General features: G+C 47.6%; 1 protein-coding gene across 3 annotated transcripts; it reads right to left on the bottom strand.

Annotated features, from left to right (window-relative positions):
* Positions 1 to 274: 274 nt before the first annotated feature.
* On the bottom strand, positions 275 to 5,301 carry RAN (RAN, member RAS oncogene family). Of its 3 annotated transcripts, none has more exons than XM_027125153.1 (7): positions 5,145 to 5,301; positions 4,534 to 4,579; positions 4,024 to 4,108; positions 3,819 to 3,944; positions 2,403 to 2,590; positions 2,110 to 2,280; positions 275 to 2,020 (listed from the first exon to the last, which is right to left on the bottom strand). In XM_027125153.1, exons 2-7 carry the CDS (start codon positions 4,567 to 4,569, stop codon positions 1,976 to 1,978), a joined length of 651 nt encoding a protein of 216 aa, XP_026980954.1. In that variant the 5' UTR covers positions 4,570 to 4,579; positions 5,145 to 5,301; the 3' UTR covers positions 275 to 1,975. The 3 variants fall into 3 exon arrangements, with proteins under 3 accessions (XP_026980954.1, XP_026980953.1, XP_026980956.1); XM_027125152.1 differs by having other exon boundaries at positions 4,534 to 4,576; positions 5,145 to 5,164; XM_027125155.1 differs by lacking the exon at positions 5,145 to 5,301 and adding an exon at positions 4,977 to 5,091.
* Positions 5,302 to 16,642: the final 11,341 nt, after the last annotated feature.

Genomic DNA, 16,642 nt, shown 5'->3' with positions numbered 1-16,642 from the left:
CTTTCCTAGGTATTGAGACCGATGGGACCAAAGACCCATTCTGTGGGGTCTTAAAACTTGGCCGGGGCACATCATGAGACTGTCTTCAAAATCACTGTGTGCTTCTACTCCGACCAATTCTGTTCTTAGAAGCCATTTCTAGCTTGGCTTTCAACTGAAGGTTCCCCCGTGTTAGAGACCAGATTTCAAACTGAGGGGAAAACGTCCTCATTTGTATAAAAGAGACAGAAACGCATTCCCCGCAAGATAACTGAACACCAGATGATTCAGAAAATCCAGGCAAAGTAGAAGCAATGTATTTGGCAATTTTTTTCTTCCGACGAATGACGTAAATTCTCTCCCACCTCCAAGTAGCTTGCAAGATTTAACTGTTACATTTAAGATTCAGCGTATTTGTCATTCTACATGAGGTTACACACACATACCCTTCGTGTAAGTTATCTCATCCTGATCATGGGAAGAAACTTCACATCTGTTAAAGTCTGGTTCTGAATATAGCATAGCATATACAGCAATTCAAATCTGTAAGTGAATCTATTAATATTTATTCAATATTTTAACAAATTAAAACGCATCCAATTTTACCCTTTATATTTCAGTTCTCCACATACTGACGTGATCCTTCCCTACCTTTTTAGGTAGGAAAGTAATCATTTAAGGATAACTGGACACCTAAAGAACTTTGGTAAACTGCACTATAGTACAGTGGTACTTACATGAGCAAAACAGCTCTTATTTTGACTTCTAATTGCTACAGTATGGTGTCGATGGGATCAAACTCAGGCAAGACGGACTCAATTCATGTTTACATGTGGAAACCATATGAACATAAGTGGTTAACCTATTGAGACTTTGGCAGTCTTGTTTCACTTCACTGAGAAGCCAATCTAAGCCCTACTTTTCTGTTGCAGCATCCTGCTGTGTCCTTGCACCGCCCACAAAAATTCTTTGTGGGGAGAAAAACCACCAAAGCTGTGATGTGTCCAATGAAATCCTTAATCTTTGACATCTTTAAAGCTTGGGAGTACTTGACAACAGCAGGTAAACGTGGAACATCTTCCTAGCATACCAACTTTACGTTAAACATGTTAACGCTGAAACAAAAGGCAAGTGAACACACAATTTATATTCATTTTTAACAGATGAGACGTCCCTCAAGTTCCCACAACCATCTGTATGGTTTCATCAGACTTTGAGAAGCTCTACATTAGAACATGGTTACTTTTGCCATAAAAGCAACTATAATTCTAAGATCTCTATTTGAAACGTCTACAACAGGTACCACTTTTATTCTGACAGGTCACACAAATCTCAAACAAGCTCTTCCCTAGGTGTGAAACTACCTAGGCCAAAAGACAGGTGGGGTAGGTATTATTTTAGCCTGACTGCATTGACAATATTTACACCTCTTAACGACTTACCGAATACAATACTGTTGACCTGTCATTTCATTTGTGTGAAATGATTCACATGTACAGAAAATTAGAAGAATTTAACCTAACAGACTTCAAATTAAGTAGTAATAGCAAAGGCAATTCAGATACTAACATGGCACAATTTTCCCTGTTAGTGGTTTTAAAATGCTCATTTAAACGAGGGATGAGTTCATTTGCTTAGATATTTGAAATACAACTTTATTCTGATTCTAAACGAAAAGGAATGGGAATGACAGTAACAAACAAGATTCCACCACTGAATATTGTGATGTGACTGTAGCAGTCTTATATTTGAAACTTAAGGAGGAAAGAACTGTGTTCCAAAACACCTAAATATGCAGGTCCAAAAAAATGAAGTTTTTTTTTTTTTAACTGCCACATTCACTCCAAAGCCCATTCATCTCCTTCAGCATACCAAACATTAAGCACATGTTCTGCTTAGCTATATAATAAAGTGGCAAACACGCTGCACCACTGACATCACAGGACAGTTGCCTATAAAACTAGACTTCTGACGCTGGGCTCCAGCTTCACTTTTCTCACAGGTCATCATCTTCATCCGGGAGGGCAGTTGTCTGAGCAACCTAGACACAGAGATGAAAACGTTGTCATGCTCCAGGTGAAAACCACTAGGAACCTAGAAGCATTCACTACCGAGCCGCACACACCGTACCTCTAGATCGTGCTCGTACTGCGCTGCCAACGCTGGGTCCATGACCACCTCTGGCGGGGCGAGAGCAGGCATGGCGACGAACTCCAAGTTAGGGTCTCCGATCAGTTTTCTAGCAAGCCAGAGGAAGGGCTTTTCAAAATTGTAGTTACTTTTGGCGGAGATGTCATAGTACTGTTTAAATGAGAGGTAAAATTAATTTTAAAAACCCACACATCAAAGATGTTGATGAAGCACTTTAATGGACTCATAATTTACCTAAGGATCATAAATCCAGTAAGTTCTAAGAACCATACCTGAAGATTCTTCTTTCGGTGGAAGACAATCGACTTTGCCTTAACCTTTCTGTCCTTAATATCCACTTTGTTGCCACACAGCACGATGGGGATGTTCTCACACACGCGTACCAGATCTCTATGCCAGTTGGGCACGTTCTTGTAAGTAACCCTCGATGTTACATCAAACATTATGATAGCACACTGGGCTGAAAGGAGCATTTACAGTAGATTAGTGTCGGCCTAAGAATCTGCTACATGGATGAAACATGCCAAGAACTATGGACTCACAGTCTCAGGCCTAACTCCAGGTCAGCCACGTTTCTCTACTCATTTTCAAGATCTCTACCAATTCCAAAAATCTCAAATCATTTTAATACACAGTATTATTTAAAAGTCCATTTTACTGTACATGAAACCATGAAAGACCAGCTTACCATATGAAATCTCTCTACCTGTAATACTTCGTAAGTTCTGCCTCATCCCAAAAAAGTATCCAGTAGATCAACGATAAATCAGCATTCCAGGGAACTCACCTCCCATATTCTGAGGATCTAGCAATCTACTCTTTCAAAACGTTCTTAAATGGCTGAACACACTAGGATATACTGTGCCTATTTTTAAAAGCTCAGTTAAGTCCCTATGTTGACCTGCAGAAAGAGCCATGATAAAGCTGGTAAGCCACTGAGTATGCGTGATACATTAAACAGATTTTTAGGTAAAGAATGGGGGCGGGGAGGGGAGAGGAAAAATCTTTGCAGTTGTACGCACTCTCGTAAGGCAAAAGACATGGAAAGATTCCCAACGATTTTCATGGGAAGAGAAAGTCTTACATTGAGCATTTTCTTTGTTCATCTTTTTGCTGGGTATAATGAGAAGCATTTGTTTCCTTTGCACTTTTAAAATCAAGCACTCTGAAAAAAATATTCTGCAAGACCTAGTGAAATTAAAAAGAAACCGGCTGGTCTTATACCACATTTTATAAGATAGAAAACCTAGTGCCTCTGGTCCAGGATCTGGTCAAACTGTTTACTACCTTTTTAATGGAGTGCAGAAGAAATGATCATCGACTACCACCAAAATATATACCCAAACCTAAGTTTTCAAATACTGGGGCTGCAGCAACACCTTGTCTGTTGCTTCCAGTTTTTAAATTAAGAGCCTCAACATACATCGCATCACCTCTTTCAAAACAGTGCCTACGGTGACGCAAGCATGCAATCAAACGGCACCAGACAACCTTCACAGGATCTCCTCCCCTCCGACCGAGGGTCAGCTCTCAGGAGCCAGCCCACCTCCTGAACCGAAGCGCATCGCGCAATGGCCAGTCAGCATGAGGCACGTGTCTGCCGGGACAGACCTGACGACCTGTAAGCAGCCTTGGACGGGAAGCTACAAATCCTCTCAAAGGCGGCCGGTTACGAGGCAGATACCTACCTTGGATGTAATAGCCATCTCTCAGTCCACCAAATTTCTCCTGGCCAGCTGTATCCCATACGTTGAACTTAATGGGTCCTCTGTTGGTATGGAACACAAGGGGATGGACCTCAACGCCCAAGGTGGCTGGAACATAAGCGTGGAAAGTTAGTCAGTGACCTCATCCGTCTCCCACACGTTTTCACACATCGTTTCCCCCACGTACCTACATACTTCTTCTCAAATTCACCAGTCAGATGGCGTTTCACAAATGTAGTTTTCCCAGTACCGCCGTCACCAACCAATACGAGCTGTTGGGAAACACATCTTTGAAGTAAACACCGGAACGGGTCTCAGGGCCTCGGGACTGAGAGACTGTCCCGGTGCTCTGGACCGCCGTCTCACAGGGAAGTACCCTACATGCCCCCTGAGCACACCTAAGACAAAGCATCTTAAGACGGCAGCCCCGTCCCATCTCACGAATGACCCGAACCGGCGGAGCTCCGAGCCCAGCTTCCCCGCGCGCAGGGCGGGGCTCGCCCCCTCCTCCCGCCCCTCCCCCCCCCCCGGTTGTCAGGGGACCGAAGGCACTGCCGCAGCACCAGCACGCTGGCCGGCGAGGCGGGCCAACGGCACCCGGCCGCGGTCACGAAGCAGAGCCCGCCGTTAAGGCCGTCCGGGCGCGGGGCCCCCGTTCCTAGGGCCGCCCTTCCTCCCGACCCCCTCGGATACCCACCTTGAACTGCACTTGGGGCTCTCCTTGCGCAGCCATCGCGATGCTACTGCGGGCAAAGGAGAAAGAAGTGAGGCCGCATGGCCGGACCCGCCCCACGTGCCCGGGCCCACAAAGGCCTCCACCCCGGAGCCCGGCAGCCCGCACCCCACCCCCACCCCGACACACACACGCACACGCGCGCGCGGGGGCCGCGAGGGCGCGCGACGGCGATGGCGGCGAGGCGCTGCTCCCCGGCTCGGCTCCCCCGGCCGCCGGGGCCCGGCTCGCGCCCGCTCGGCGCCGAGGCCCCGGCGCGGAAAGCGCCCGGTCACGGCCCGCGGCCAGCCCGGGCCGCCCCGGCCGCCCCACGGCCCTCCGCCCGGCCGCCCCGGCCGGATCTCTCCTGCAGCCCCGCGGCCCGGCCGCCCGGCCTCCCCTCCGCCCCGGCCGCCCGCCCGGCCCACCGCGGCTCGGGTCCCGGCGCCCTCGCGGCCAGATAGGAAGGAAGGTCCTCCTCCCGGAGCTCGGGGTCCCCACGCAGCCACCGCCTCACGGCCGCCTCCCGCCGCCGCTGGGACGCCCCGATCCCCGCCCCCGCCCCGGCACCGCAGCCCCCGCCCCAGCTCCACTACCTTCCAGAAGCGTCTCCGAGCCCGTCTGACTGAGGGCTGGAAAGATGGCGGAAGCGCAATTCAAATGCCCGGAGACGCAGCCGACGCCGGCGCGCGCCGAGGGAGGGCGGGGCAACGGCGCTGCGTCGCTCCCACGTGACCCCTCGCGCACGCGCACGCACGCCGCCCCGGCTCCGGCGGCTGTGCCCGTTGGCCTGGCGCATAGGGAGAGGTTCGCGGCGCGCCGGGCGCGGGAGGCTAGGCGGTCGCGCGCACGCACGCCGGCCCGCGGGACCACGTGCGCCAGCCCGGAGGGCGGGTTCCCGCGCGCGCATGCGCCGACGGCGACGAGGCGCGCCCAGCTACCACCGCGGGAACAGAAGTGGAAGGAGAGGGCCGAGGCCCCCTTGGGCGGGAAACTCGGGGGGTGGCCCACACAAAGGCCCTGCCCCTGTGTACAAACACGGCACGGCGGGCCCGGGGCGGGCGCCATGTTGGGGTACGGGCCTCCCTACCCGCCCTTCCCTCCGGCTCTTCCCCCGCGCCTCCGTCTCGGTCAGGACCTTCTGGGAAGTAAAGGAAGCAGAGACCGATGCTTTTCCCACCCTGGAAAGACGGCCACCTTATTCTTAGAGCATCTAAGTGGTCGGCAGCCTTTGTGGCCCTAATTCTGCAAACAGGATGATGAAATTTAGTGTTTCCAACCGTGGCAGCTCTTCTCATCTTAGTGACAAACCAGGGATACAATCCATGAGTATTTAGGTTCCAGGGTCAAGGGTCCAGACAAGAACTGTTCACGCATAGAACTTACATTCTCCTGGGGCACAGCCTCCTCTCAGTATTGTCAAAGATGGAAAATGAGGTACACCTCCAGCTCGACAAGTGTGGGTTATTATCCTTCATTGGCTTTCAGCAAAGATGTTGGCCGAAGGGAGTCCTCCAAACTCACACACATCCTAAACATAGAAGGCCAGTTTGGGGCATTTGTCTGAACAGCCACGGATTCTTAAACTCATATGGTGGCCCCTCTCCCCAAGCAAGCATCCACGGCTGGCAGCAAGAGCAGACAGCTAATGGCCCCATCAGGAGAGTCAAGTTCCCTGGGAAAGATGCCACCATGGGGAGTCCTCCCAGAGCAAAGAGAACCCAAAATGACAAGGAGTTAGCTACCTAGTCCTGAGCACACTTGCAGACAAGTCTGCTGGGAACCCAAGTGATGCAAATTGGGCACAACAGATCTGAGAACCTGCCCGCTGGGAACTCAGGTCCGAGGGTCCCTAAGGACCCTCAGGCAAACACCAAGCCAACCTCGATGCCGCTGGTGGGAGTGTAAACTGGTTTGGCCACTTGGGAAGGTAGAAACATAAAACACATAAGTGTCCATGACTTATGACCTTTATAGTTCCATTTCTAGGGAGATGCCCTGGAGTTCAATTCACACATATGCCCAAGAAGACAAATATCACAATGATCACTGCAACATTATTTATAATAGCAAAAGATTAAACTTACATAAATGTCCATCAGGGAAATTTATAAATAAAATCTATTATCTAGACTATGGACTTACTGTACAGCATTTAAAAAGAATGAAGCTCATCTAATCAGCAGGGTTGGGTAGATCTCAAAAGGCTCACGTTGAGAAAAAAGAAGCAAGTTCAAGGAAGATGTGATAATAGCTTTATACAGTCTATACATAACTTTATAGAGGTTATACATATAGTATAACACTGCTTATGTTTTTTACAAATACACAGAAACCACATTAGTCCTTGAATGTAGGTTTTTAAAAATTGAGTGCAAGTATATAGACTGAGTTCTGATGGCTGTCGCTTCAAGAAATGGTGAAAAGGATTCTGATGGAACGATGAGAGGTCAGCGAAGATTGTAACTTTATCTGCGATGTCTGCTTCTCTTTTTCTAAAAGGTGATTTGAAGCAAATATGACAGCCTATTAACCATTATATAATTCTGGGTGGTGAGAACACGTTTATAGCATTTTTATAGCATTTTATAGCTATAAAATGCTATAGCATTTTATAGCATTTTTCTTCCGGCAAAAATGCTAAGGGGATATATACCAAACCAAGAGTACTAGCTGTTCTAGACAGAGCTCCTGGGTGACTGGTTCGTTTGCAGTTTACAGAGGTACTTACTTGTCTCTGGCATCCAGTGTGGATTGCAAGCCGATGCTTAACCTGTAGTTTAAAACAATGTTGCAAAGATCGTACAAGCATCCGTTACCTTTGATTTCCCCAAACGTTAACATGATTTACTCGATCATTAGTCTTTGCCGTCCTAGCCTGCTGTGTCACAGTATATGTATCGTACATACATTTTTCTGTAGATCGTATATATAGATATGACTTTTTTCCCACTGCAATGTTTGAGACTAAATAGCAAACAGGACACCCCTCTGTGTGTCCTGCTTAAAACCTCAGGACATTCTGTTACATAATCGCGGCACGCTTACCAAAATTGGGAAATTCATATTGTTATCGAATATCGAATGTTATCGAATATCGAATTATCAAATGTACAGGACTTAATTGGCAGTTTTCTCCCTCCTGCCCTTATCTGGTGCAGGATCCTCCAGGATTACACGTTACGTTGACCTGTCCTGCTAGTCCCTAACTCTTTTTTTTTAATTGAAGTATAGTTTATTTACAATGTTGTGTTAGTTTCTGCTGTACAGCAAAGTGATTCAGTTATACACATATACATTCTTTTTCTTTTTAAATATTTATTTATTTTTGGCTGCGTTGGGTCTTCATTGCTGCGCAAGGGCTTTTCTCTAGCTGCAGCGAGCAGGGGCTACTCTTCGTTGCTGTGTGTGGGCTTCTCATTGTGATGGCTTTTCTTGTTGCGGAGCACGGGCTCTAGGCACACAGGCTTCAGTAGTTGTGGCACATGGGCTCAGTAGTTGTAGCACATGGGCTCTAGAGCGCAGGCTCAGTAGTTGTGGTTCACGGGCTTAGTTGCTCCGCAGCATGTGGGATCTTCCCGGGCCAGGGCTCGAACCCATGTCCCCTGCATTGGCAGGTGAATTCTTAACCACTGCGCCCCCAGGGAAGCCCCACATATACATTCTTCTTTTTTTTTTCTTTTCTGGCCGCGCCTCGAGGCATGCAGGATCTTAGTACCCCCAACCAGGGGTCGAACCTGCGCTCCCTGCCGTGGAAGTGCAGAGCCTCAGCCACTGGACCTCTCTGTGCTATACAGTTGGACCTTTTATTTGTTTTGGGCCGCACCACATGGCTTGTGGAATTATAGTTCCCCAACCAGGGATCGAACCTGGGCCCTTGGCAGTGAAAGTGTGGAGTTCTAACCACTGGACTGCCAGGGAATGCCCCAGTTGGACCTTGTTGTTTATCCATTCTGTATATAAAAGCTTACATCTACTGACCCCAACCTCCCACTCCATCCCTCCCCCAACCTCCTCCCGCTTGGCAACCACCAGTCTGTTCTCTATGTCCGTGAGTCTGTTTCTGTTTCGTAGATATGTTCATTTGTGTCATATTTTAGATTCCGTATATAAGTGATATCCTATGGTATTTGTCTTTCTCTTTCTGTCTAGTCTCTTTGACTCCAGGACAGTACCTTCCTCTTTGTCTTTCATAGCTTGGACCCTTTTGCTGAGTATTTCATAGGCCCATTGCTTTGTAGAAGGTCCCTCCATTTGGACGTGTCTCATATTTCCTCAGGACTAGATTCAGCGTATGCAGTTTGGGTCGGGACACCCCAGAAGTGATGCTATGTCCTTCTCAGTGCATCTTATCGGGAGGCACAGAGTGATCTTCTGAAAACATATCAGACCATCCTTCTCCCTTTCTTAACCCCTGCAATGCTTTCCTATTTATCACACTCAGATAACTGAAACCCAAGGCCAGCCAGGTCCTACATGACCTATTTTGTACCTATCTCTCTGCCCCATCTCAGGTCTCTCTCCGTGTAATTCTGCTTTAACCACACAAACCTTTCTGAATCTTTCCTCGGCCAAGTTCATTCCTGCCCCAGGGCCTTTGCAGTTACTGGTCCTTCTGCCTAAAATGCTCTTCCTCCACATCTTTGCGTGATTAGCTCCTTCTCACCCTTCAGGGTGAGATGCACAGATCACGTGCTACTTCTTAGCGTTAGCACAAAAATTGTCTTCCTTAAAATCAAAAGGGTGAGGATTGCATATATTATTGCCATATGGCCCTTTGATCCCACAGAATGGTGCAGACGATATGCTTTGACGGTCCATGAACGAATCCAGCCTTCAGAGCTGTCGTTTGTCCTACACTGGTTGGAGAAGAGCAGCGCGCTTTATATCTGAACTACTTGCCGGCGTTTTTAAATGTGATGGTTCGGGGAGTTCCCTGGTGGCCTAGAGCTTAGGATTCCGGGCTTTCACTGCCACGGCCCGGGTTCAATTGCTGGTAGGGGAACTGAGATCCCACAAGCCGCGCATCGCGGCCAAAAAAAAAAAAAAAAGTGATGATTTTAAAATGAGTCCACAATTCTTTGATATGTCTCCCCTCAAAAACTTGAGCTTAATTCTCCTCTCCTGGAGCATGGGCTGCGTGTAGTGACTCACTTCTAACCAATGGAGGGTGTCACAATGGACAGTGTGACTTCTGAATCTAAGTCATCGAGGCTCTGCGGCTTCCACCTTGCTCTCTGAGGTCACTCATTCTGGAAGCCGGTCCCCATACGGTGAGGACAGGCACAGCCCTATGGACAGATTCATGGAACAAGGAGCTGATGCCCCCTGCAAAGAGCCAGTAGGAGCTTGCTGGCCTGTGAGGGAGTATCAGGGAAGTGGATCTGCCAGCCCCACTCAGGCCTATGTCTTACCTGCAATTTCTTGAGCCCTGAGTCAGAACCCCGCAGTTAAACCACTCCTGAATTCCTGGAAACTGTGTGAGATAATACCGTGCATTGTTGCTTCAAGCTATTAACTTCTAGGGTAATTTGCTCTGCAGTGTTGGATAACTAACACAAAAAGTGAGGATATTTCCTGTAAAAATCCAGATACCTGGTTTCTGTTGAACATCTAGACTGGAAAGCACTGGACCTGATTTCTTGCATCGCCACGCTGTCTGGAGGTAAATACCGCTGCCCCGCACGGCTGGGGCAGACACTGCCATTTGCCTCAGACCCCAACATTCCCCATCATGTCTCCGACTTGAGACCTGGTGTCGTTTGCTATTGGTCACTTGTCATCTGACACCCAGCCTGCTCTACTCACTGACCTGCCTGAACCCTGAGATGTCTGAATTCACAGCCTCTCGTTGAGTGAGTCTGAGACACAGTGACAAAACAATACAGATTCATTAATTCATTCAGTTGATGTTTACAGAGCACCTCGAGGGACCAGGCACTCCCTGAGGACGGGGGCAGCGAACAAAGCAGACCCACAGGGTCCTGGGCTCACGGATCTTTCGTCCTTGAAGGAAGAACAAGACATGGACTGGCCATGTAGGTGAGATGAGTGACACAGTGATCATTGCTCAGGGGAGAAACACAGCAAGTAAAGAAGATACAGATGCCAGAGGCAGGGGGCGACAGTGAGGCAGGGTGACCAACAGCCCTCCCCTAAGATGGTGACATTTGAGCAGAGACCTGCAGGTGAGGGAAGGAGCCACACAGGTGTTGGAGGGAAGAGAATTCGGGGCTGAGGGGGTGGTGGGGAGGGCAGGGCAGAGGCACTGAGGCCGAGGCTGCCAGGAGACGTGCAGCTGGAGGGCACCAGCTCAGAGAGCACAGGAGGGGCTCACACTTGGCTGTATTTCTGTGTAAACTCAGGGTCTCCGCAGGAGTGCAAGGGGCCTCTTGTGTCAGGAACAACGGTTGTTTCTTTTTAGCAAGAAGAACTTTAAAAGCTGCCTGTTGGCAGTCCACAGTAGGACAGAGCCCTCTCTGTGAAAGAGGCTTTTATCCTGTGTCCCAGGTCACTTTAGGAGGGTGTAGTCTGAGGAAAGAGGCTAGGAAATGCCATAAGAAAACAGAATTATATAGTAGGGTATAACAGGGCTTCTCAGAGGTTGAGACAGGCCTGGACATTTTAGGCCTATCTACCTATCTATCTATCTGTCCATCTGTCTGTGTATCTATCTAGATCTCTAGGTATTTATATTTACTTCCAGATATAGGTAGAGAGATACCTAGTAGCTATATACAGTTGACCCTTGGACAACAGGGGTTTGAGCTGCGTGGGTCCACTCATACACAAATTTTTTTCAACAGTAAAAATTGCAACCATATGATATCACTTATACGTGGAATCTAAAGTACGACGCACGTGAACATATCTACCAAACAGAAACAGACTCACAGACCTAGAGAACATACTTGTGGTTGCCAAGGGGGAGTGGGAGGAGGAGGGGTGGATTGGGAGTCTGGGGTTAGCAGATGCAAACTATTATACATAAGATAGATAAACCACAAGGTCCTACTGTATAACACATGGAACTATAGTCAATATCCTGTGATAAGCCAGATTGGAAAAGGATATGAAAAAGTATTCAGTATTCAGTACATGTATAACTGAATCACTTTGCTGTACAGTAGACATAACACAACATTGCAAATCAAGAATCCACCTGCCAATGCAGGGGACAAGGGTTCGAGCCCTGGTCTGGGAAGATCCCACACGCCGTGGAGCAACTAAGCCAGTGAACCACAACTACTGAGCCTGCACTCTAGAGCCCACAACTACTGAGCCCACGAGCCACAACTACTGAAGCCCATGTGCCTAGAGCCCGTGCTCCGCAACAAGAGAAGCCACCGCAATGAGAAGCCCTGGCAGCGCAATGAAGAGTAGCCTCGCTCGCTGCAACTAGAGAAAGCTCGCGCGCAGCAACAAAGACCCAACGCAGCCAAAGATAGATAAATTAATAAAAGAAAAATGCAGTACTACGTGATCTGTAGTTGGTTCAATCCACAGATTAGGAGGAACCACGGACACAGAGGATTATGTAAGTTATACGTGGATTTTTGCCTTCGTGGAGGGTGGGCACTCCTAACCTCTGCATTGTTCAAGGGTCAACTGTAATATATATATACATAGTATAGTATCTGTACAGTATCTGTATCTATAGATGGATATTTATACATGTGGATATATAGGTGTATAATTTTAAGTGTGTATGAAAAATTCCACTATATTTGTTTTCGAGTATAGATTTAATAGTATATATATCTAAAATTTCAATATGTATATTTTTTCAGGATTTCAAAAATTGTGGTACTTTTAAAAAATATCTTTATTGGAGTATAATTGCTTTACAATGGTGTGTTAGTTTCTGCTGTATAACAAAGTGAATCAGCTATATGTATACATATATCCCCATATCCCCTCCCTCTTGCGTCTCCCTCCCACCCTCCCTATCCCACCCCTCTAGGTGGTCACAAAGCACCGAGCTGATCTCCCTGTGCTATGCGGCTGCTTCCCACTAGCTACCTATTTTGCATTTGGTAGTGTGTATATGTCCATGCCACTCTCTCACTTCATCCCAGCTTCCCCTTTCCCCTCTGTGTCCTCAAGTCCGTTCTCTACGTCTGCGTCTTTATTTCTGCCCTGCCACTAGGTTCATCTGTACTGTTTTTTTAGATTCCATATATATGTGTTAGCATACAGTGTTTGTTTTTCTCTTTCTGACTTACTTCACTCTCTGTGACAGACTCTAGGTCCGTCCACCTCACTACAAATAACTCAAAAAATTGTGGTACATTTTGAATACTTCCTTTGCACAAACTAACTCTTATAAGACAGAGTAATCACTAATATAGCATCCCTGTGCTATTTATAAGATAATTCCAGGGTGTACTGGTTTCCTAGGGCTGCTATAACAAACTACCACCAACTGGGTGCCTTAAAATAACATAAATTTAGTCTCTCACTGTTCTGGAAGTCTGAAATTAAGGTCTTCACGGCAGGGCCATGATCTCTGGAGCCTCTCGGGGAGAATCTTTTCCAGGCCCTTCTCTTAGCTGCAGGTCTGCTGGCATCTTTGGGGCCCCTCCGTTTGCAGATAAAACTGCAATGCTTCCTCTGACATCACATAGCATTCTTCCTGTGTCCCTGCCTCCGTGTGTGTCTGTGTCCTAATCTCCTCTTCTTGTAAGATGAGGACCCGTCCTCGGCCTCCTCTTAACTTGATCACATCTGCAAAAACCCAATTTTCAAATAAGGTCATATTCACAGGTACAGGGGTTAGGTGTATCTTTCTGGGGCAGACACAATTCAACCCATAGCACAGGGTTTATGAAATACATGAATTCACAGTATGCTTTGGTAGAACGGATCAGACCTGGGGTTCAAGCTTAAGGCAGTGTGGTGACTGCTTTCTTCTGCCAGTGCTGACAGCACGTGTCGGGACTGCCCGAATGTATACACCTCACTTAGATGGAGGCCGGTGAAGCAGCAGGACTCTGTCTTCTTACATAATAGTCACTACACTGGTGAATCCCAAGTTGTTCAGATCTTCCGCTACCAATAGTCATTTGTTTTGAAGCTTTTTTCCCACTAAAACAATGCAGCAGTTAATATCCTTAAACATATCTATTTACATCCTGGGGCTGTTGTTGTTACGGAATTTTAATTGATTAGTTAATTAAGGCCACGCTCGTGGCTTGCAGGATCATAGTTCCCTGACCAAGGATCGAACCCGGGCCCCCAGCAGTGAAAGCACAGAGTCCTAACTGCTGGACCGCCAGGGGATTCCAGTCATGGAAATTTAGATTCCTCAAGAGGAATTGCTAGGTCAAAGGGATTTTGCTAGGTCAAATTGCTAGGATTTTGCTAGGTCAAATTGCTAGGTCAAGTTGCTAGGTCAAAATTTTCTATTTTCCCTAGAAGTTGGGAAAATAGTGTTGAATTGTAGTTTTGGTTTGCTTTTCCTGATTATCAGGGATATGTGTATCTCTTTGATCCCCATGTGCCATTTCAGCCTCGTAGCTCAAAGAGTGTCTCCTCAGGAGTGATCTGATGATAGCATTTCAAGTATTTTTTTTTCTCTTGGATAATATCAATGCTAAAACAGAAGTCATGAGTCATGATCTGTGGAGTATGTCATCCTGTTTCCTTTCCAGTCACATAAGCGAATACATTAAATAATTCTCTGAAAAATAAGCCAAGAGTATGTGTCGTAGGCAGAAAAATGGCCCCCAGAGATGTCCGTGCTCTAGTCCCAGGAGCCTGTTGTGACTATGTTATCTTCCATGGCAGATGGGACTTGGTAGGTATGATTAATGGTATGGACCTTGAGTGCAGAGGCCATCTAGATGGGCCTCGTCTGATCACAGGAGTCCTGCAAAGTGGAGCACAGGCTGTGTTCAGAGTAAAACATGTGATAATGGAAGAAAGGTCAGAACGATGCTACACTGCTGGCTTTGAAGATGAAGCAAGGGGCCGTGAGTCAAGGAGCATGGGTACCTCTAGGAGCTGGAAAAGGGAAGAGCCTCCAGAAAAGGCTGATTTTAGCTCAGTGAGACATCTGGCCCGTATGACTGTAAGATAATAAATTTGTGTTGTTTTATGCCACTAATATAGTGGTAATTTGTTATAGCAGCAGTAGGAGATTAAGACAATATGTGACATCATAAGGCTGTTTCCAGATAATGTATTCAGTCCCATCTTTAAAAGGGTAGCCTAGGGGGCTTCCCTGGTGGCGCAGTGGTTGAGAGTCCGCCTGCCGATGCAGGGGACACGGGTTCGTGCCCCGGTCCGGGAAGATCCCACGTGCTACGGAGCGGCTGGGCCCGTGAGCCACGGCCGCTGAGCCTGCGCGTCCGGAGCCTGTGCTCCACAACGGGAGAGGCCACAGCAGTGAGAGGCCTGCGTACCGCAAAAAAAAAAAAAAAAGGGTAGCCTGTTTCTAAACTTTGCATAATGATAAATTAAACAAGGCTATTGCATTTCCAAATACCTTAAAAGATTCATCCTCATTTAAATGTACATTCTGTATCTGGGTCAGGAGAAGACAAAGTGAATTCTAACACAGTCTTCAACTGACAGTCAGAGCAAACAATCCTGTGGTCAATTGACAGTCTTCTTTTTTTTTTTAATATAAGTTTATTTATTTATTTTTGGCTGCGTTGGGTCTTTGTTGCTGCATGCGGGCTTTCTCTAGTTGTGGCGAGTGGAATCTACTCTCTGTTGTGGTGTGCGGGCTTCTCATTGCGGGGGCTCCTCTCGTGTGGAGCACAGGCTCTAGGTGCGTGGGCTCAGTAGCTGTAGCTCGCGGGCTCAGTAGTTGTGGCTTGCAGGCTCTAGTAGTTGTGGCACACGGGCTTAGCTGCTCCGCGGCATGTGGGATCTTCCCAGACCAGGGCTCGAACCCGTGTCCCCTGCACTGGCAGGCGGATTCTCAACCACGGCGCCACCAGGGAAGGCCAACAATCATTTTTTAGAGGTCTGAATTTGAATGGATTTTTTAAATGTCCCCTAGTATTTCCTTAAGTCAAATAAACATAAGTTAACTGATTGTTTCTCGGCCTAGGAGGTGGTGGTTGCAGCGGCTGCTGCTACGGATACTGCCCAAGACTGGAGTGCGGGAAGCCGTGGAGGACTGTCTGCCACACTCCAGCTGCTATCTTTCCCTTTTAAAAGAGACTCAGGCTGACAGAGATGGTTCGGCCAGCACCCCAGATCCCCGCCGCCTGGGCCATGAACAGCTGAGCAAGACTGGACCCCAAAAGGTGGGAGAAGAGTTGAAGAGGCAAAAAGCCATGTGGCCCACAGGGTCTTGGTGCTCCGGCCGAGCATCAGGCCTGAGCCTCGGAGGTGGTAGAACCCAGTTCATGACACTGGACCACCAGAGACCTCCCGGCCCCACGAAACATCAAACGGCGAGAACCTCCCAGAGACCTCCATCTCAACACCAACACCCAGCTCCACTCAACGACCAGCAACTACGGTGCTGGACGCCCTATGCCAAACAACTAGCAAGACAGGAACACAACCCCACCCACTAGCAGAGAGGCTGCCTAAAATCATAACAAGTCCACAGACACCCCAAAACACACCACCAGACGTGGACCTGCCCACCAGAAAGACAAGATCCAGCTTCATCCACCAGAATACAGGCACCAGTCCCCTCCACCCGGAAGCCTACACAGCCCACTGAACCAACCTTACCCACTGGGGGCAGCCACCAAAAACAACGGGAACTACGAACCTGCAGCCTGTGTAAAAGAGACCCCAAACACAGTAAGATAAGCAAAATGGGAAGCCAGAGAAACACGTAGCAGATGAAGGAGCAAAGTAAAAACCCACCAGACCTAACAAATGAAGAGGAAATAGGCAGTCTACCTGAAAACGAATTCAGAGTAATGATAGTAAAGATGATACAAAATCTTGGAATTAGAATGGAGAAAATACAAGAAACGTTTAATGAGGACCTAGAAGAACTAAAGAGCAAACAAACAATGATGAATTACACAATAAATGAAATTAAAAATTCTCTAGAAGGAATCAATAGCAGAATAACTGAGGCATAAGAATGGATAAGTGACCTGGAAGATAAAATAGT

The sequence above is a fragment of the Aethalodelphis obliquidens genome, unplaced genomic scaffold (genome assembly GCF_003676395.1).
Source record: "Aethalodelphis obliquidens isolate GAN/ISIS:26980383/991018 unplaced genomic scaffold, ASM367639v1 scaffold28, whole genome shotgun sequence".
Lineage (NCBI taxonomy): Eukaryota > Metazoa > Chordata > Mammalia > Artiodactyla > Delphinidae > Aethalodelphis > Aethalodelphis obliquidens.
The sequence above is the reverse complement of the archived record's forward strand: the minus strand, read 5'-3'. Positions and strand labels throughout refer to the sequence as shown.

What these genes read in the sequence shown, in the direction of transcription:
- RAN (XM_027125153.1), bottom strand. Translation starts at nt 4,569, where the DNA reads ATGGCTGCGCAAGGAGAGCCCCAAGTGCAGTTCAAG. An exon ending in AGCCCCAAGTGCAGTTCAAG is followed by an intron (nt 4,109 to 4,533) that starts GTGGGTATCCGA and finishes GTTTCCCAACAG; the next exon opens with CTCGTATTGGTTGGTGACGG. An exon ending in ATTTGAGAAGAAGTATGTAG is followed by an intron (nt 3,945 to 4,023) that starts GTACGTGGGGGA and finishes CTTATGTTCCAG; the next exon opens with CCACCTTGGGCGTTGAGGTC.